General features: G+C 49.2%; 1 protein-coding gene across 1 annotated transcript; it reads left to right on the forward strand.

Moving 5' to 3' along the window:
• Positions 1–5133: 5133 nt before the first annotated feature.
• On the forward strand, positions 5134–18388 carry AQP8 (aquaporin 8). The gene is made up of 5 exons (XM_065537730.2): positions 5134–5632; positions 9589–9715; positions 12366–12580; positions 14880–15014; positions 17871–18388. Exons 1-5 carry the CDS (start codon positions 5355–5357, stop codon positions 17917–17919), a joined length of 804 nt encoding a protein of 267 aa, XP_065393802.1. The 5' UTR covers positions 5134–5354; the 3' UTR covers positions 17920–18388.
• The last annotated feature ends 1586 nt before the right edge of the window (positions 18389–19974 follow it).

Raw genomic sequence — 19974 nt, forward strand, 5'->3', positions numbered from 1 at the left:
AACCAAACAGGGATAAAAATGAGAAACCTTGGTCGTGTCAATGAGACCTGGGTTTGGAAAACTAGGAAGTTTGCCAGCCAAAGAATTTCTTAGGAAGATAGTATCTCCTTAGCCCACTACGTTTTTCAGTGGTTTTGAGAGAGCAGTATATTGTGTATGAGGACATCAGGACATACTCTAAAACTCTCATGTAGTGGAAATATGTTGTTTTGTCTGAATGGCATTCAGGTTTTCCCTGGAAGCCACTAGTTTTCTTTTTCTTTTTTTTTTAATTGAGACAAAGTGTTGCTCTGTTGCCAAGGCTGGAGTGCAGCGGTGCAATCCTGGCTCACTGCAACCTCCGCCTCCCATATTAAAGCAATTCTCCTGCCTCAGCCTCCCGAGTAGCTGGGACTATAGGCGTCCGCCACCATGCCCAGCTAATGTTTTGCATTTTTAGTAGAGACGGGGTTTTACCGTGTTAACCAGGATGGTCTCGATCTCCTGATCTTGTGATCTGCCCACCTTGGCCTCCCAAAGTGCTGAGATTACAGGCATGAGCCACCACGCTGGTCTAGTTTTGGAACTATGGAATCCAACCTTGCCTTGAGCAAGGGAAGGGTATTTTTAGAGGACTATTAGGTAGTTGGCCCAGGCATCAGAGAGGACATAATATCTGATCTGAGATCTGAATGAGCAGTAGAAGTTGGCCAAGAGGGCAAACAAGGACTCCAAACAGAGGGACCGGCATGGACAAGGCCGGGTGAGGGCACATAGCTTATCTGATAAGTTGTTTAGGGTTCATGTAGCAAGAGATGATTCAGGGGCTAGGAACTGACGCCTCTGTGGCTAGCTAAGGGAGTCTGGTTTTGTCTTGAAATCATGGGAGACACTGAATAACTTAATTCAGGGAAAAACTCAACTAGAACCATGGTCTCCGGGAAAGCAACAATTTCTAGTATGTGGCAGACATTGCTCGATATTCATAAACTGCCTTTCTTTTTCCCCCTGGGCACAGGGCAAGACTACAATTCCCAGGCTCTGTTGTAGTCAGGTGAAGCCATGTGACTGAGTTTGAGCCCATCAAGTATAGAGAAAGGGATATATAGTATTTCTAGGCCCAGCACATAATAATCTCCTGCACAGCCCTCCACATTCTCTTTTTCCCGTTTTGCTGGAGAAGATCTGAGGACCTAGATGGGGCGGCTCCAAGATGGAAGTAGCCTGGATCCCTGAGTCACCATTTGGAGACGAGCCTGCCATGGACTGTTATGTGAGCAAATAATCCATTTTTTTGAGGTGGGGGTGGGGGATGGAGTATCGCTCTGTTGCCCAGGCTGGAGTGCAGTGATGCGATCTTGGCTCACTGCAACCTCCGCCTTCCAGGTTCAAGCGATTCTCCTGCCTCAGCCTCCTGAGTAGCTGGGATTACAGGCGTGTGCCACCATGCCCGACTAATTTTTGTATTTTTAGTAGAGACAGGGTTTCACCATGTGGGTCAGGCTGGTCTTGAACTCCTGACCTCGTGATCCGCCCGCTTTGGCTTCCCAAAGTGCTGGGATTACAGGTGCAAGCTAGTGTGCCCAGCTTAGTTTTTCTTTGTTCAAGGGACTAAGCAAGAACAGATGAAGGCATGGGTGAAAACAAGAGAGAATTATTCTGGAAGCAGTACTGGCAGGACTTGAGCAAATAATGAGGGGGATGGGGCAGCCTTGGGTCAGACTATCTTATGTTGCTATTTATAGGACGTGGAAGGAAGGGTCTAAGAAACATCCTGTATGATGTGCTGTGGGATATGTGGGATATGGAGGAGGTAGAGAACAGGGCTAAAGATAACCTTCCTAGAGGTGAAGATATCCGGCAGAGACCCTGTATTCCTGGGCCTCTCACTGACATGGGCTGTCAACAAACTGTCACACTTTTCTCTAGATGCATCCACTTTTGTCCTGAAGCAGATATTCTTTGTGTACACAGCCATGGGTGAGTTCTTTAATTTCTTTGTGCCTCATTTTTATCATCTGAAGATGGTGATAATAAGTGATAAGACTTATCTCAAAGCGGGGTTACGAATATATACAGAGTGTTTAACATGGTGTTGGAGATGTAGTGAGTAGTTGAGAAATGTCAGAAATAATCATTAAAATTCCTTTAGCTCCAGCATGACTTCTCTATCAGTGATAGATAGTGTCTCTATCAGTGACAAACACTCAGAGATAAAGCTATGAGCACAGAGCAGGATTTTGCCTGTCTTGTTCACTGCTACATCTCCAGCCAGCTTAGAGCAGTGACTGACTTGCAGCAGCTATTTAAATGTTTGGTGAGTGAATGAATGGATAAGGAACTCATCTCATTTTCTTTCCTTCCTCCTTCCTTTCTCCCTTCCTTCCTCCCTCCTCCTTTCTTTTCTTTCTTCCCTTTTTTCCATCCATCCATCCATCTATCCATCCATCCATCATCTACCCAACCATCTATCCATCCATCCATCCATCCATCCATCCACTCATCCATCTACTTATCCATCCATCCATCCATCCATCCATCCACGCATCCATCCATCCATCCATCCATCCATGCATCCATCCATCCATCCATCCATCCATCCATCCATCCATCCATCCATGCATCCATCCATCCATCCATCCATCCATCCATGCATCCATCCATCCATCCATGCATCCATCCATCCATCCATCCATCCATCCATCCATCCATCCATGCATCCATCCATGCATGCATCCATCCATCCATCCATCCATCCATCCATCCATCCATCCATGCATCCATCCATGCATCCATACATTCATCCATCCATCCATCCCTCCCTCTTAGAAAGGCAGTAGAGTGTAGTGGGTTAGCTCACAAGTATTTTTTTTTTTCAACTGTGGCAAAATACACATAAAATAAAACATGCCATTTTAACTATTTTTTTTTTGAGATGGAGTCTCGTCCTGTCACCCAGGCTGGAGTGTAGTGGTGTGATCTCAGCTCATTACAACCTCTGCCTCCCGTGGTCAAGTGATTCTCCTGCCTCAGCCTCTGAAGCAGCTTGGATTACAGGTGCGCACCACCACACCCAGCTAATTTTTGTATTTTTAGTAGAGATAAGTTTTCACCATGTTGGCCAGACTGGTGTTGAACTCCTGAAATCAAGTGATCTGCCTGCCTTGGTCTCCCAAAGTGCTGAGATTATAGGTGTGAGCCAAACATGCCTGGCAATTTGAACCATTTTTAAGTGTACATTTCAATGACATTAAGTACTTCACATTGTTGTGTCACTATATCATCCATCCCAAAACTTTCCTCCCAAACAGAAAATCTGTACCCGCTAAACACAAAGTCTTCATTCTTCCTTCCCCTCGGGCCCTGGAAACCACCATTCTACTTCTGTCTCCATGAATTTGACTAGTCTAGGTACTTCATACAAGTGGAATCATATACAGTATTTATCCTCTTGTCACAGTCCACAAGTTCTGTGATCATATAAGCTGTATAATCCTGGGAAACTCAATCTTCCTGACACTCCACTTTCTCGTCTGTGAAATGGCTATAATAATAGTACCTGCTTCACAGGGTGGCAGTGAGGTTTAAATGAGATAATAGAAGGCACTTAGCCCCAGTGCCTGGCACATAGAACATGCTCACTATTAGCTATTACTTACAGCCAAGCATACATTGTAAATTCGTGGACACTGGTATTGTGTGTCTAGCACTGTCCTGAGCACTTTACCCATATTATCTCATTTAAACTTCCCAACAACCCTATGACACGGTGCAGCCACAAACATCCACACCCAACAGATGAGAAAACAAAGGCCCAGAGAGGCCAAGTGGTGTGCCCAAGGGTTACATGGCTAGTTTACGGCAGAGCTGGGACTAAACTCCAAGCAGCCTGTTTCCAAAGTCCATGGGTCTTGCCGCTGCATTGCATTACCTCTTGCTAGTCTCTGCTGCCTCTGTCTGTGAAGGATCGTCATCTATACACTCAGCCCTGGCTCAGGTTGTCACGGTGACTGCAGGTGTTTGAAGCTGTGGGACTCAGTGGAAAAATACTTGAAAATGGGTTTGCTGTTTCTTTCTTTTTTTTTTCTTTTTGAGACAGGGTCTCACTCTGTTGCCCAGGCTGGAGTGCAGTGGTGTGATCTCAGCTCACTGCAACCTCTGGGTCCTGGGTTCAAGTGATTCTCATGCCTCTTCCTCCTGAGTAGCTGGGATTACAGGCAAACACCAACACACCATTTCTTTCTTTTCTTTTCTTCTTTCTTTCTTTCTTTCTTTCTTTCTTTCTTTCTTTCTTTCTTTCTTTCTTTCTTTCTTTCTTTCTTTCTTTCTTTCTTTCTTTCTTTCTTTCTTTCTTTCCTTCCTTCCTTCCTTCCTTCCTTCCTTCCTTCCTTCCTTCCTCCCTCCCTCCCTCCCTCCCTCCCTCCCTCCCTCTCTTTCTTTCTCTCTCTCTCTCTTCTTCCCTCCCTCCCACCCTCTTTCTTTTTCTCTTTTCTTTTCTTTTTTCTTTTCTTCTTTCTCTTTCCTTTTTTTTTTTTTTCCAGAGCCTTGCTCTGTTGCCCAGGCTGGAGTGCAGTTGCACGATCTTGGCTCACCGCAATCTTCGCCTCCTAGGTTCAAATGGTTCTCCTGCCTTCGCCCCACTAAGTAGCTGGGATTACAGGCATGCACCACCACGCCCGACTGAGTTTTGTGTTTTTAGTAGAGATGGGGTTTCACCATGTTGGCCAGGCTGGTCTTGAACTCCTGACCTCAAGTGATCCACCCACCTCAGCCTCCCAAAGTGCTGGGATTCCAGGTGTGGGCCACTGTGCCTGGCTGAGTTTGCTGTTTCTTAACATGTGAGGTTCCAACCCAGTGGGACCCACTTACATGCGCTGTCCTGCTTTGGACCATGGGGAGCTGGGGTGCTGGACCCATCTCCCACCTTCTACAGCCTGAAGTGTGCTCCCAGATGACATAGCCAAGCTGGCATGTTTTTCCCTCATTGGTGGAAAGTTCAGCAATCCCTGACTCCCTCATCCTGCCCTGCTGAGATTTAAAAAAATTTCCTCCTCTGGGCCTCAGAGCCGCCTCCTACCTGAGGTTTATTGCTTTCTCTGCACTTGCATTGAGCCTCTGCAGCCCTTTAAAAGGGGCAGAGCCTATAGTGTGACCAGCAGGTCCTGTCCCTAGGAGATAACAGTGTCCCGGACAGCAGGTGCAGGTTTCCCAGCCGCTCAGGCAAGAGCCTGATGTTTGTGCCACCTGATCCTGATGTCTGGAGAGGTGAGCCCTCTGCCAGCATCTTCCTCTCCAGGCTGGCAGAGCAAGGGGGGCTGTGAATTAATTCAAGGTTGGGGGTTGGGACCTTCTGTATCTGGACTTGCCTCCTACCCATGTCTTCTGTCCCTTTTTCCCTACGGCAGATATCCATGTGTGAGCCTGAATTTGGCAACGGCAAGGCCAGGGAGCCGAGTGTGGGTGGCAGGTGGCGAGTGTCCTGGTATGAACGGTTTGTGCAGCCGTGCCTGGTCGAACTGCTGGGCTCTGCTCTCTTCATCTTCATCGGGTGCCTGTCGGTCATCGAGAATGGGACGGACACTGGACTGCTGCAGCCGGCCCTGGCCCATGGGTTGGCTTTGGGGCTCGTGATTGCCACCCTGGGGAATATCAGGTGAGACCAGCTCTGAGGATTCAGCCTGGTGCTGACTTGGGGCGCTGGGGGTGGAAAGCAAAGCTGTTGTCAAGGACCTCTGGGCGCATATATTGGGGATTTCAAGGAGCACTCTGGATAACTATGGGGTTGGGAGTCAGACTGTCTGGGGTCAACTCCAGACCCCGCAGCCTGTGAGCTTGTGACTTTGGACAAGTCATTCTCTTTTTGAGTAGCTGGATCACAGGCATGTGCCACAGCACCCAACTAAGTTTTAAATTTTGTTGTAGAGATGGGGTCTCACTATGTTGCCCAGGCTAGTCTTGAACTCCTGGTCTCAAGCGATCCTCCTGCCTTGGCTTCCCAAAGTTTTGGGATTACAGGTGTGAGCCACCATGCCTGGCTGGCAAGTCACTCTCTAAACCCAAAGTTCCCCACCTATAAAATGGGAATAGCAGCGTACTTTTAAATGGTTTTTTTTCAAGCCAACACATCTATATTGCTAACCATGTACCAGGCACTAGTCTAATTACTTTATAGATATTAGTTATTTAATCCTCACAAAAGCCTTGTGGGGTAGGTCTTGTTATTGACCCCATTTTATAGCTGCAAAAAAAGAGAGGCTGTGTAATCTGTCCAAGCTTAGAGGGCCAGAGAGTGGCAGAGCCGGGAGCCAAGAACAAGCTGTCCGGCTCCAGCGCTCAAATCCAAGTGCCTCGGGGGGAGGCGTGAGAATTAAATGAAGTAGAGCGCCTGGCACACACCAAACATACAATAGGCATTGGTTGCTGTGTTATTGTTACCACTAGAAGGGGGTTTTAGGGAAAGCAGAAATGCATAGAAGACCTGAGCCAGGTTTTCCCACCTGGGTATGTGGGGATTTGCAGTGGTCCTGGCTTATCAAGAGGTGACCAAGAAGGAGGGGCAGGGAAAGGGACAGGCTTCTCTGGCTTAGCTCTCATCTGGGTAGAGGATCAATGGGAAGGTCTGTGGACATGGCTACTGGTTCCCAGGAGAGCCAGCCAGCACGACGAAGATCTTGAATGGGGTGCCTGGCAGGGTGATCTGGGACATGGCTGGTCTGTATTAAATCTCACTCAAAACATAGATCTGAATGGGGAAACAGAAATACTGTTTCTGAGAAAACCAGAATGGAAAAGAGCTTTAACATCTCTTTAGACTGGGTGCAGTGGCTCACGCCTGTAATCCCAGCACTTTGGGAGGCTGAGGTGTGTGGATCACCTGAGGTCAGGAGTTGGAAAGCAGCCTGGCCAACAGAGTGAAACCCTGTCTCTACTAAAGCTACAAAAATTAGCTGGGAGTGGTGGCAGGTACCTGGAGTCCCAGCTACTTGGGAGGCTGAGGCAGAATAATTGCTTGAACCAGGAGGGGGAGGTTGCATTGAGCCAAGATTGTGCTACTGCACTCCAGCCTGGGCAACAGCGTGAGACTCCATCTCCAAAAACAAACAAACAAACAAACAAACAAACAAAACCACGTCTCTTTAGACGTCCAAGGGAGACTGTGAGTGAAAGAAAAAGTATATGATATTCCCTTTGGACGGATCTGAGATTGAAGGCAACCTTTATCACTTCTTAGCTGGGTGACCACAGCAAGTTGCCAAAGCCTCTGTGCGCAGTGGTATAAATGTGAGTAATAATAATAGCTGATGTTTATTGAACGCTAACTCCATAGATAGTACTATGAGCTGTACTTGTATTAATTCTTTATATCTTTGCAATACCTTTCTCAGGCAGAGATCACTGAGGCACAGAGAGGTTATGTAACTTGGCCAGTGTCACACAGCTCTTCAGTGGCAGAGTTGGGCTTTGAACCCAGGCCAGCTGGCAGGAAAGATCATCTCTTTGGCACTGCAAATACTGCCTCTCTGTTTGGCTTTTTTGACAAATATTTATTCAGCACCTACTGCGTGCCAGACACTGACTTTGAGGTTGTTCACCGGATCCAGGATAAGTTATGTATGTAAGTTGTAAGCACCACAGCACCTGGCACAGAGTAAGTGTTAGAGAAAATTTGCTGAGTGAACAGTGAATGAAGGAATGAATGTGTCTTGATTGTTTTATTGCTAATGAGTGTAAACCAGGAAATGTGTGATTCTCGTCACCTGGCCCTCCTGGTACAGCCATGCTCTGAATGACAGTTTCTCTCCCTTTTGGGGCTCCCGTGGGAAGCCGCCTCACCCTGACTCCATCCGTGTACCTCAGCAGAGCCCAGGCTAAGCTACTTGAGGCCAAGTAGGCCCGGCTGCCCCTCTTCCCAACCTGTGGAGTTTAGCACTGGCTGGTGCTTTCAAACCATGCATGGAGGTTGGGCACGGTGGCTCACGCCTGTAATCCCAGCACTTTGGGAGGCTGAGGCAGGTGAATCACCTGAGGTCAGGAGTTCAAGAGCAGCCTGGCCAACATGACAAAACCCCGTGGTGGCACGCCCCTGTAATTCCAGCTACTTGGGAGGCTGAAGCAGGAGAATCGCTTGAACCCAGGAGGCGGAGGTTGCAGTGAGCCGAGATTGCACCATTGCACTCCAGCCTGGTGACAAAGTGAGACCCCGTCTCAAAAAAAGAAAAAAAAAAATCAAATCAAATCAAACCATGCATGAGGGTCTGGGCCCAGAGCTGAGTCAGACAAGTTGGGGCAGCTGGTCTTGAGGTATCAGGGTGTTGGACAAAGTCCTTTTGTGTAGAGCTGAGGTCCTCTGTCCAGTCTCAGCTGAATGTCCTATGTCCATTGGAGGTTGGGTAAACTCATTGGTGGGCTCTTAACATTTGGGGGGCACTTTGGTTCTTGCGTGACATGGGGAGTCTTGGGGTCCCTTTCTCTCTCATTGGGGAGTATCCATTCCTGGAAACCAGATGGATTCAGGAGGCCAAACTGTGACAATAGTTCCTCCATTAGAGTGGGACTGGATGGGACACTGGTGAGTGCAGCCACCCTGGCTCTGGGGCCTGGGCTGGTTGAACATCTTGATGAATAGGAAGGCTCTTTACCCATGGGCCAGGGAGTGGCTGATCAACTGCAACCTGCCCTTTGACCTCAGGTTCTGACTTGTCTAATTCCCTTCCACACCCCAAACTCCCAATCCCAGTCCCCAACCTGGTCATGAACCTCCAATTCCACCCCATGATTCTCCATGCCATTTCCAGCCCAAACTCCAAATCTGCATTTTACACCCATCACACTTTCAGACCACAAGTAGGGTTTTCATTGGCTGAGCAGTTCAACCAATCAGGAGGTCTTATTCAGGGCCTAGCTACTCATAAGGGGAGACCCGGGCCGGGCAAAGTAGCTCATGCCTGCAACCCAGCACTTTGGGAGGCTGACGTGGGTGGATTGCTTGAGGTCAGGAGTTCAAGACCAGCCTGACCAATATGGTGAAACATCGTCTCTACTAAAAATACAAAAATCAGCTGGGAATGGTGGCACACGCCTGTCGTCCCAGCCACTTGGGAGGCTAAGTCAGGAGCATTGCTTGAACTCAAAAGGTGGAGGTTGCAGTGAGCCGAGATCATACCACTGCACTCCAGCGTGGGCAACAGAGCAAGACTCCGTCTCATAAAATCAAACAAATCATAAGGGGAGGCCTGGATACGGCTCATGGGCTACTAACTTGGAGCCTTGGTGTCTCAATGTGACCTGTGGCCACATCTCTGAAGGGCTGGAGGGAGGCTCGGAGGGAGTCAGGGAGGAGTTAAGGGATGGTCTCCTACACGTGCTTCCTCCAGGGCCATCCTGGGGGCTGGACTTAGGATGTAGAGGCTGCCCTTTATCTCTTATCCTCTGCCTGGCATCTCAGGGAAATTGGAAGCAATTTGGCGTCTCTTTGTATTTGAGCTGAGCCCTGGACTGACTCTCACCCTGTGAAACCAGCCTGGTGGGTTGGCTGGGACATGCTGTCTCGAGTGCCAGCCATGTGGTCAGCCCTGGGCTCATGACTCCCTCTGCTCTTGTGGGTTACAGTGGTGGACACTTCAACCCTGCCGTGTCCCTGGCAGCCACGCTGATCGGAGGCCTCAACCTGGTGATGCTTCTCCCGTACTGGGTCTCACAGCTGCTCGGGGGGATGCTCGGGGCTGCCTTGGCCAAGGTGGGTGAACCCCAGGCGCTGGGCTAGTGGCTTCCTCTCTGATGGGGCTGCTGGAGGTGTATGATGTGTGTGTGTGTCGGGGGGGACAGTGGGGAGTGGGGAAATGTCCAATCTTTTGCTTATTTCTGCCGGTGGAATTGGTGGACGTTTTTCTTCTCTCTTTCTTTCTTATTGCATTTTATTTTATTTTTATTTATTTGCTTTTTTTTTTTTTTTGATGGAGTCTCACTCTGTTATCCAGGCTGGAGTGCAGTGGTGTGATCTCGGCTCACTGCAACCTCTACCTCCTGGGCTCAAGCAATTCTCCTGCCTCAGCCTCCTGAGTAACTGGGATTACAGGTGCATGCCACCACGCCTGGCTAATTTTTGTAGTTTTAGTAGAGACGGGGTTTCACCATGTTGGCCAGGCTGGTCTGGAACTCCTGAGCTCAAGTGATTTGCCTGCCTCAGCCTCCCAAAGTGCTGGGTTTACAAGCGTGAGCCACTGGGCCCGGCCTCTCTTTTTTTATTTTAGAGATGGGGTCTCACTCTGTTGTCCAGGCTGGAGTGTGGTGGTGCAATCATAGCTGACTGCAGGCTGGACCTCCTGGGCTCAAGTGATCCTCCTGCCTCAGCCTCTTGAGTAGCTGGGACTATAGGTGTGTGTCACCACACCCAACTAATTAAAAAAATTTTTTTGTAGAGGTGGGCTTTCACTATGTTGACCACATTGGTCTCCAACTCTTGGTCTCAAGTGATCTTCCTGCCTTGGCCTCCCAAAGTGCTGGGATTACAGGCATGAGTGACCCAGCCTGGCCAGCCACAGAATTTTCATAGCTTTACGCATAAATCCATGGATAGACTTTTTCCCTCCATCCCTCTTTTTCTTTTTTTCCCTCTCTCTCTTTCCTTTTGCCCTTAAGTCTCAGTTCAACCAGGGACCCTTCAAGCCCGTCAAGATGTGGGCCTTGCTTGGCGGGTGTGTGGGGGGTGATGGATGGGGAGCTCTGTTAGCTTGGCTGCAATAGGGTCTGAAGCTGTAACTGCTGACCCACCGCAGACTTTGTTCTCAAGCCTCACTATACTGTCATCCCCTGCCCTGGTCTCTCCATGCTCCCATTTGAGAGCCACAGTCTGTTCCCCTATCTATGGAACATGCCCAGGACCTTCCTGCTCTGCTTCTTTAGGAAAAGCAGTGCCCAGACCTAGCTCAAGCCCTGCCACTTAAAACCTGTCAAACACGGCTCTGCCAGTTGTGGGACAGCACGGTTCCCTGAGCACATTCTCCCTGCTAAATGTTTTACACATATTCTCTTATTTCATCTCCCAGCAACTTTACGAGAAACCACAGTCAGCTCATAGACAGCGCTTACCTTGTGCCAGGCACACCAGCGGCCTTGTCTGTGAGCCGGGAGCTGTCAGTATCATCCCTATTTTATAGATGAGAAAACAGAGGGGCAGAGAAGCAGGCAACTTGCTCAAGTTCAGACGTACTTGTAAGCAGCGCAGCCCCGACTGGGTCCAGAGTCCAGAAGCTTGCGCACTGCGCTGTTTTTCCCCTTTGGGGCTGTGACAGCCCTGAGGCTGACTGCCCATAGAAGTAATTGAGCTCAGGCTTCAGGGCCCTCCTGCATACGCCCCTTCCACGGTTCTATGGGGGCCTAGCAATGAGTTCACCTGATCATATGTGTTTGTAAAGTTTGTAAGAGTAAAGTATGTTGAGCCGCACATGGCAGCTGATGCCTATAATCCCAGCATTTTGGGAGGCGGAGGCAGGAGGATCACTTGAGCCTAGGAGTTCCAGACCAGCCTGGGCAACATGTGAGACCCTCCATCTTTACAAAAAATAATAAAAAAAAAATTAGGTGGGCGTGGTTTGTATGCACCTGTGGTCCCAGCTACATGAGAGGCTGAGGTAGGAGGATCACTGGAGCCCAGGAGATTGAGGCTGTAGTGAGCTATGATTGGGTCACTGCACTCCAGCCTGGGTGGTGAAGCTAGACTCTGTCTCAAAGAAAGAAAAAAAAGGTAGTTTATGTTCTTTTTCTCAAAGAGGATCATCTAAGTTACATAAGCTTTAGGCCTGTAACCTGGAGCCATGACTGGGTTATCCTCAGTTTTCTTTTTCTTTTTTCTTTGTTTTTTTTTTGTTTTGAGATGGAGTCTTGCTCTGTTGTTCAGGTTGGGGTGCAGTGGTGTGTGTGATCTCAGCTCACTGCAACTTCCGCTTCCAGAGTTCAAGTGATTCTTGTGCCTCAGCCTCCTGAGCAGCTGGGATTACAAGTCCCTGCCACCTTACTCCGCTAATTTTTGTATTTTTAGTGAAGATGGGGTTTCACATGTTGGCGAGGCTGGTCTCGAACTCCTGGGCTCAAGTGATCCACCCACCTCGGCCTCCCAAAGTGCTGGGGTTGCTGGCGTGAGCCGCCACGCCTAGCCCCATTCCTATTTTTCACCTGAACAAAGTGAGGCTCAGAGAGGTTTAGTAGCTCACACAGGGTCACAGAGTAAAATCTGGCAGAGCTGGGATGTGGATCCAGGTCTATGTAACTGAAATTGGACATAACCCTTCACTGGCCCTTACGGTGGGCAGGCATGTTTTAGGCCCTCTCCCCTCAGTTTCCAGCTGTCTCTCTGCCCCACTGTGAGGCTGAGCAGCTTCTCTGTGCAGGCGGTGAGTCCCGAGGAGAAGTTCTGGAATGCGTCTGGGGCAGCCTTTGTGACTGTCCAGGAGCACGGGCAGGTGGCAAGGGCGTTGGGGGCAGAGATCATCCTGACGACGCTGCTGGCCCTGGCCGTGTGCATGGGTGCCATCAATGAGAAGACAAAGGGCCCTCTGGCCCCATTCTCCATCGGCTTTGCTGTCATCGTGGATATCCTGGCCGGGTGAGTGTCCCTTAGCAGTGGAGCGACCATGCCCAGATCTGCACTGTTCAGCTCTGGAGGAGCTCAGGCCTGAGGGCCACAGATTCAGTTGCTATTAGGGGCCAGGAAGGTGCTGCAAATGGGGAGGTGGGCTGGCATCAGGCAGACAACAGGGAGTGGTGGGGACTGCGGTGTCGGAGGCGCTCCAGTCAGTTCAGCTCTTGTCAATTATTGCTGGGAACATGGGTCTGGGGTGATGATTTCATTCAAAGGAAGTCAGAAATTTAAATTTGTACGTGATGTTTTCCAATTTTCGTAGCATAAATACAACATTTCTGTGAACTGTGTTCATTTGGTCACTGGGCAGCCAGGTTTTAGACTCAGGATTACAAAAAGCATCTGTAGCTGTTGTCTCCTTTATTTTGAGTTTCCCAGCAGACTTTGGAAGGGATTAAGGCAACAAGATTGGGGATGATGTCTCCCGTTTTATAGATAAGGAAACTGAGGCTCAGAGATGATAGAAGTGACTTATTTAAGGTCAGTGGGCAGTGGCAAATTAAGTGACAGATTTGGGACAAGAGGATGAGTGAGCCCTTTTTATTTTTCTTATTTATTTTATTTAGAGATGGGGGCCACGCTATGTTGCCCAGGCTAGTCTTGAACTCCTGGCTTCAAGCCATCCTCCTGCATTGGCCTCTCAAAGTACTGGGATTACAGGAATGAGCCACATTGCCCGGCCCAGGGAGCCTCTCCCTAATGTCTGACTCTTTCCTTTCTTTTGGACGCAGAACCAAGTCTAACCTGTCTCCTGGGTCAGCTCTCCCTCAGCTTTGGGAGGTGGAGCCTGGGGCAGGCTGGGGAATGTGTAAAGTTGTGGCCATGCTTTGCTGCCCCCTAGTGGCCTTTGATTCACTTACAAGTCTTTTGACTTCGAAGCTGGACACAGGGTGGGGATGAGGTCTACGGCCCCAGCTTGAGAGAATAGGGAAAAGACAGAGCCCCAGAATGAGAGAGGTGCACCTGGGGAAGAGTCTCCCTGTAGGAGATTCTGGGCCTTAAGCTTGTGGTGCAACAAGGGCCTCATCTGGACCAGTTAGATTAGTTAATGCTTTTTGTACATTAATTATATTCGAGGTGTGGGCTCCATTTGCATTTTCTCATTCACTCCTGATGACAACCTATGGGATAGTCACTTTCACCTCACTTGAATACAGAGAGGTTCATGGATCTCCCCACAACTAGAACTATCTGGGCTGGGGTTTTTCTTTCTTTATATATATATGTGTGTGTATATATATATACACACACACACATATATATATATTTTTAAAATTTTTGTGGGTGAACCTAGTAGGTGTATATATTTCTGGGTTACATGAGACGCTTTGATACAGGCATGCAATGCATAATTACCATGTTAGGGTAAATGGGGTATTCATCCCCTCAAGCATTTATTCTTTGTGTTACAAACAACCCACTTATACTGTTCATTATTTTATTTTAGTTTTAGTTTTAGTTTTAGTTTTTGAGACAGAGTCTTGCTCTGTCACCCAGGCTGGAGTGCAGTGGCATGATCATGGCTCACTGCAACTTTCAACCCCCAGGTTCAAGCAATTCTCCTGCCTCAGCCTCCCCAGTAGCTGGGATTACAGGCATGCGCCACCACACCTGGCTAATTTTTGTATTTTTAGTAGGAACGGGGTTTCACCATGTTGGCCAGGCTGGTCTTGAACTCCTGACCTCAAGTGGTCTGCCTGCCTCGGCCTCCTAAACTGCTGGGATTACAGGCGTGAGCCACCGTGCCTGGCTGAGGTTACATGAGGTGTTTTGATACAGGCAAGCAACGTGTAATGATCACGTCAAAGTAAACAGGGTATTCATCCCTTCAAGCATTTATTCTTTGGGTCACAAACAATCCAATGATATACTTTTCATTATTTTATAATATGTGGGCTGGGTTTTGAATCTAGGTCAGCTTGACTCCAAAAGGACTGAAACTGATGGACTTTGCTCTGTAGACTTTGGAACAGATGTAGATCCAGCTTCTCTTCCTGCCGTCGCTGAGCAGGCAATTTTGCTGGGCGTTCTAGAGGAGTTTGTGGGGAGTGCTGGACTGCACGCTCAGTGGGGAGCCACACCTTCTGCTTTCTAGTGCTGATAGCCTCTCTACCTTCTTTAGGATCTACCCAGGAGCTCATGATGTGGGAGTTTAGAGAGGGTTTCTGGGTGGTGTGTGACTAGGCCTAGTTGGGGACATGAGCGTGAGGTGAGGTGGGGCCTGGCTGGGATCCTGGTGACCAGGGTGCCTGGGTGTTTGCAGGGGCACTGTATCTGGAGGCTGCATGAATCCGGCCCGTGCTTTTGGACCTGCGGTGGTGGCCAACCACTGGGACTTCCACTGGATCTACTGGCTGGGCCCACTCCTGGCTGGCCTGCTTGTTGGACTGCTCATTAGGTAGGAGTGTGACACAGGGTCACTGGCCCGTGGAATGGGCACTTGGCAACATCTCTCATAGAGTCCGGGGCTAGAGGGCTAGGCTCTCACTTGGGTTTGGAAGAGAAAAGAGGGAGCCTCTTTAGAGGCAAAGAAAATGGCTCCATCTAGGAGCTTTGGTTGCAAGTGACAGAGATCTATTTCAAAACAGCGTTTGCCATAAAGAGGAATTCATTGGCTCACATCATCAGAAACTTCACAGGGAGCAGTGGTTTCAGGTGGTGCTCAGACAATGTCTTTAGGACTTGGTCTTTCTCCTTTTTTTTTTTTTTTGACAGAGTCTCCCTCTGTTGCCCAGGCTAGAGAGCAGTGGTGTGATCTCAGCTCAGTGCAACCTCTGCCTCCCGGATTCAAGCAATTCTCCTGCTTCAGCCTCCCAAGTAACTGGGATTACAGGCGCCAGCCACCACACCAGGCGATTTTTTCAGTATTTTTAGTAGAGATGGGGTTTCACCATGTTGGTCAGGCTGGTTTCAAATTCCTGACCTCAAATGATCCTCCTGCCTAGGCCACCCAAAGTGCTGGGATTACAGGTATGAGCCACTGTGCCCTGCCTTGGTCTTTCTCATAGGCTCTGTTTTCCCCCGGGTGGGCTTCATGCTTAGATAGACTCCAATGGAGGCGAAGATGCTTACCAGCCACTCGAGGCTTGTATCTTAGCAGCTTAACAACTCTAGAGGAAATAGAACAACAAGATCTAGCAAAAAGCCAGGGTCTGGTATTCACTGGTTTGAACTGGCCCACCGTGCGTGGGTGATTTGCCCACTTCAGAATCAATCACTGAGCTGCGGGGGTCAGGCACTTTTTTTTTTTCTTTTTTTTTTTGAGACGGAGTCTCTCTCTGTCACCCAGGCTGGAGTGCAGTGGCGAAATCTCGGCTCACTGCAACCTCTGCCTCCTGGGTTCAAGCAATTCTCCTGCCTCAGCCTTCTGAGTAGCTGGGATTACAGGTGCACGCCACCATGCCTGGCTAATTTTTGTATTTTTGTAGAGATGGGGTTTCACCATGTTTGCCAGGCTGTTCTCGAACTCCTGACCTCAAGTGATCCGCCCGCCTCAGTCTCCCAGAGTGCTGGGATTACAGGTGTGAGCCACCATGCCCAGCCGATCAGGCACTCCTATTGGCAATGTCTGGAGCAAGAACCTAAGCCTGAAGTGGGGGTGAGGTCAGCCTTACCTGAACACCGCCAATAGGACCCAGAGTAGGGGAGGAGTAGTTCCCCATGGGGGTATTGTACAACTCCAGGGGACCCCATCTACATGGGAAAATCGTGTAAATGGTACCCCCAAGGGCATGCATGTTGGAAGACGCCATTCACATGAAATACAATGTGAGCGGTGCTTCCCGGAGTGCTGCAGTAGATAAGAAGGTTGGTATTGCCAGAAGGATAAGTGGATTCCAGATGGAAAAGACTAGAGTCCCCGTGCATCCTGCTTGGCCGCTTCTCCATGGGCTCTCTTCTTATATCCCATTCCTTCTGGACTCTGGACTCCAGGAGTGCAAGGATCACTGTCTGGATTTAGTAAACACAAGTTGGGCCTACCTTGCACTGTCTGGGAGAGGACAGGCCCTGAACAGGCTAATCTAGGCAACTTGCTCCCCTGCCCACCAGCGGTCCTGGGGTCTGCAGGACCCAGCCTGTAGTTCAGTGAAAAGCGTCACTATTTTCTTGAGACAAAGTCTCGCTCCGTCGCCCAGGCTGGAGTGCAGTGGCATGATCTCAGCTCACTGCAGCCTCTGCCTTCCAGGTTCAAGCTATTCTCCTGCCTCAGCCTCCTGAGTAGCTAGGACTACAGGTGCATACTGCCACGCTCAGCTACTTTCTGTATTTTTGTTTTCGTTTTTTGAGATGGAGTCTTGCTCTGTTGCCCAGGCTGGAGTGCAGTGATGTGATTTTGGCTCATTGCAACCTCCGCCCACTGGGTTCAAGAGATTCTCCTGCCTCAGCCTGCCAAACAGCTGGGACTACAGGCACCGCTACCATGCCCAGCTAATTTTTATATTTTTAGTAGAGACAGGGTTTCACTGTGTTGACCAGGCTGGTCTCAAACTCCTGACCTCATGTGATCCACCCTCCTGGGCCTCCCAAAGTGCTAGGATTATAGGCATGAGCCACTGTGCCCAGCCAGTTTTTGTAATTTTTTTTTTTGGTAGAGATGGGGCTTCACCATGTTGGCCAGGCTGGTCTCCAATTCCTGACCTCAAGTGATCTGCCTCCCAAAGCGCTGGATTACAGGTGTGAGCCACCGCGCCCAGCCATCACTATTCATTTTTTTCCTGGGCTTTCAGAGTGGCAGCAATGAGCATCTTCAGGAAAAGGGTTAGAAACTAAGCAGGACCCAGGCGTGTGGCTCACGCCTGTACTCCCAGCACTTTGGGAGGCCAACGTGGGTGGATCACTTAAAGTCAGGAGTTGGAGACCAGCCTGGTCAATATGGTAAAACCCTATCTCTATTAAAAATACAAAAATCAGTCAGGTATAGTGGTGTTTGTCTGTAGTCCCAGCTACTCGGGAGGCTGAGGTATAAGAATTGCTTGAACCCGGGAGATGGAAGCTGCAGTGAGCTGAGATCACGCTACTGTACTCCAGCCTGGGTGAGTGAGACTCTGTCTCAATTAAAAAAAAAAAAAGAAAAGAAAAAAAAAAGAAACCAAGCAGGAAACAGTGTCTCCCTCTCCCCAAGGGAATCTGGCTATTAAGGCTGGGGAGGCTCAGGAAGTCATCTCTCTGGAGAGTTCTGAGCCTGGAGACATGTGGCGAAGGGCTGGGTCTCTCCTCCGGGGCTGAGACCTTACTGGGTCCTCTTTCTTTCAAGGTGCTTCATCGGAGATGGGAAGACCCGCCTCATCCTGAAGTCTCGGTGAAGCTGAGCTCATGGGATTCCTGCTGCTCCAGGTGTCCTCAGCTCACCTGTCCAAGACTGAGGACCAGAGAGTTCCTGCATTTCCTGCCAAGGCAGAGGCCCGGAGGAGCCACTCCCTGCTTTCACTGCTTGGGCCTGGGTTCTCAGATAGACTGACTGCTGAGGAGGCTCTTGGTTCCTGGAATTCCTTTGTGCTCATCAGAGACCCCAGCCTGGGGAACACGCTGCCCGCACTGCCCAGAGAGTGGTGCAAACACCACAACACGAGGGTATTTCTTGAGAGGAAGGTCCCCGAGTTGGACGAGGAAGCTGTTTCTGCACATCAGCTCATTCCCGCACCCCGTTTCTTTCTCCTTCTCTTGTTTCTTGATTGTTTTGTTGTAGAAGGGCCTTCTGGGGGCCCGGTCACTTCCTTGCTTCTCAAGCTGACAATTCTCACTTTGCAATAAATAGTCCAGTATTTCCTTCCATGTGCTTACTGGCTTGCCTTTCATTTGAGAAATGGGCACTGCTGAGGAGAAAGCAAGCAAAAAAAAAAAAAAAAAAAAAAAAAAAAAAAAAAAAAAAAAAAGTCTGGGGTTAGGCCTTGGCCGTCCAGAGCGGCTGATCCTACAGGCCAGCTGAGAGTCTTGGGCCACAGCAGGCATTTGGAGTTCAGGCCAGCCTAGAGCCGGTCCCCACTAGACAGGCCCATCCTGGAGCTCAGAGTGCATATTGAGTCCAATTTGGACTCTAGCCAGAGTCAGTTCCAGATCACAGACCTCAGGACCCTGCTGAAAAGCCCCGGGAAGGGTCCAGGGTCTGGCTGAGTACTCAGGGCTGTCCTCAGTTGAGTGCTCCGTGCTGTCCAGGACATGAATCAGCCCATTCATTCACTGTAGCTGGGGAGGTGGGTGGGGGGCGGGGTGTGGGCTTAGAGTGGGCTGCAAGAATTCCCTGAAGAAATAGTAGGTTGGTCCAAAATATATATATATATTTGCTTTTCGTTTTTTTGTTTTTGAGACAGAGTCTCGCTCTGTCACCCAGGCTGGAGTGCAGTAGCATGATCTCAGCTCACTTCAACCTCTGCCTCCTGGGTTCAAGGGCTTCTCCTGCCTCAGCTTCCCAAGTAGCTGGGATTACAGGCACCCGCCACCACGCCCGGCTAATTTTTGTATTTTTAGTAGAGACGGGGTTTCACCATGTTGGTCAGGCTGGTCTTGAACTCCTGACCTCAAATGATTCATCCACCTCAGCCTCCCAAAGTGCTGGGATTACAGGCGTGAGCCACCGTGCCCAGCCAGTTGGTGCAAAAGTAATTGCAGTTTTTTCCATTACTTTCAATGGCAAAAACTGCAATTACTTTTGCACTAACCTAATAGAATCCTGAACAAGTGACACAGTACAGGCCTGAAGAGCCAGTGGCAGTTGGGTGGAAGATACGAGTAGAACAAATAAGAAAGGATGGAAAGACACACTCTGGAAGTCACCCCTTCGAAGTAGAGTGTGTGTCTTCTCCCTAAGAATCAATGGGTCATTTATGGAAGATGATTATTATAACACCAGAAAGAAGGGCAGGGAGAAACCACTCTCAACAACAAGCAAAATCTCACCCCCTTCAACGAGATGAGCAAAATGCTGTCTTGAGTGAAAATGAAGAAAATCACCACTACAATAAGAGACTGCCCATTGAGAACATAGATTCACGATATATCCACACATTCAAACCATTCTCAGAGAAAAGGAGATAACAAACCAGAATAATGATGACAACTCAACAGAATAGAAAAGGGGAGGAAAAAATATGATACAACCAGAAACAAGCAAATTAGGACATCTACACAGAGTTAAAAATGGGCCAGGCATGGTGGCTCATGCCTGTAATCCCAGTACTTTGAAAGTCCGAGGCGGAGGACTGCTTGAGGCCCGGAGTTCGAGACCATTCAGGCAACATGGCACGACCCTGTAACTACAAAAAATAAAAAAATTAGCTGGGCAGGTGGCACATGCTTGTAGTCTCCTCTACTCGGGAGGCTCGGGTGGGAGGGTCGTTTGAACCTGGGAGGTTGGGGCTGCA

Source organism: Macaca fascicularis, chromosome 20, assembly GCF_037993035.2.
Source record: "Macaca fascicularis isolate 582-1 chromosome 20, T2T-MFA8v1.1".
Taxonomy (NCBI): domain Eukaryota; kingdom Metazoa; phylum Chordata; class Mammalia; order Primates; family Cercopithecidae; genus Macaca; species Macaca fascicularis.

Bases quoted from the DNA above. Each gene is read 5' to 3' on its own strand.
- AQP8 (XM_065537730.2), top strand. From the start codon at position 5,355: ATGTCTTCTGTCCCTTTTTCCCTACGGCAGATATCCATGTGTGAGCCT. The intron at 5,633-9,588 runs GTGAGACCAGCT...TGTGGGTTACAG, and splicing joins GCCACCCTGGGGAATATCAG to TGGTGGACACTTCAACCCTG. The intron at 12,581-14,879 runs GTGAGTGTCCCT...GGGTGTTTGCAG, and splicing joins ATCGTGGATATCCTGGCCGG to GGGCACTGTATCTGGAGGCT.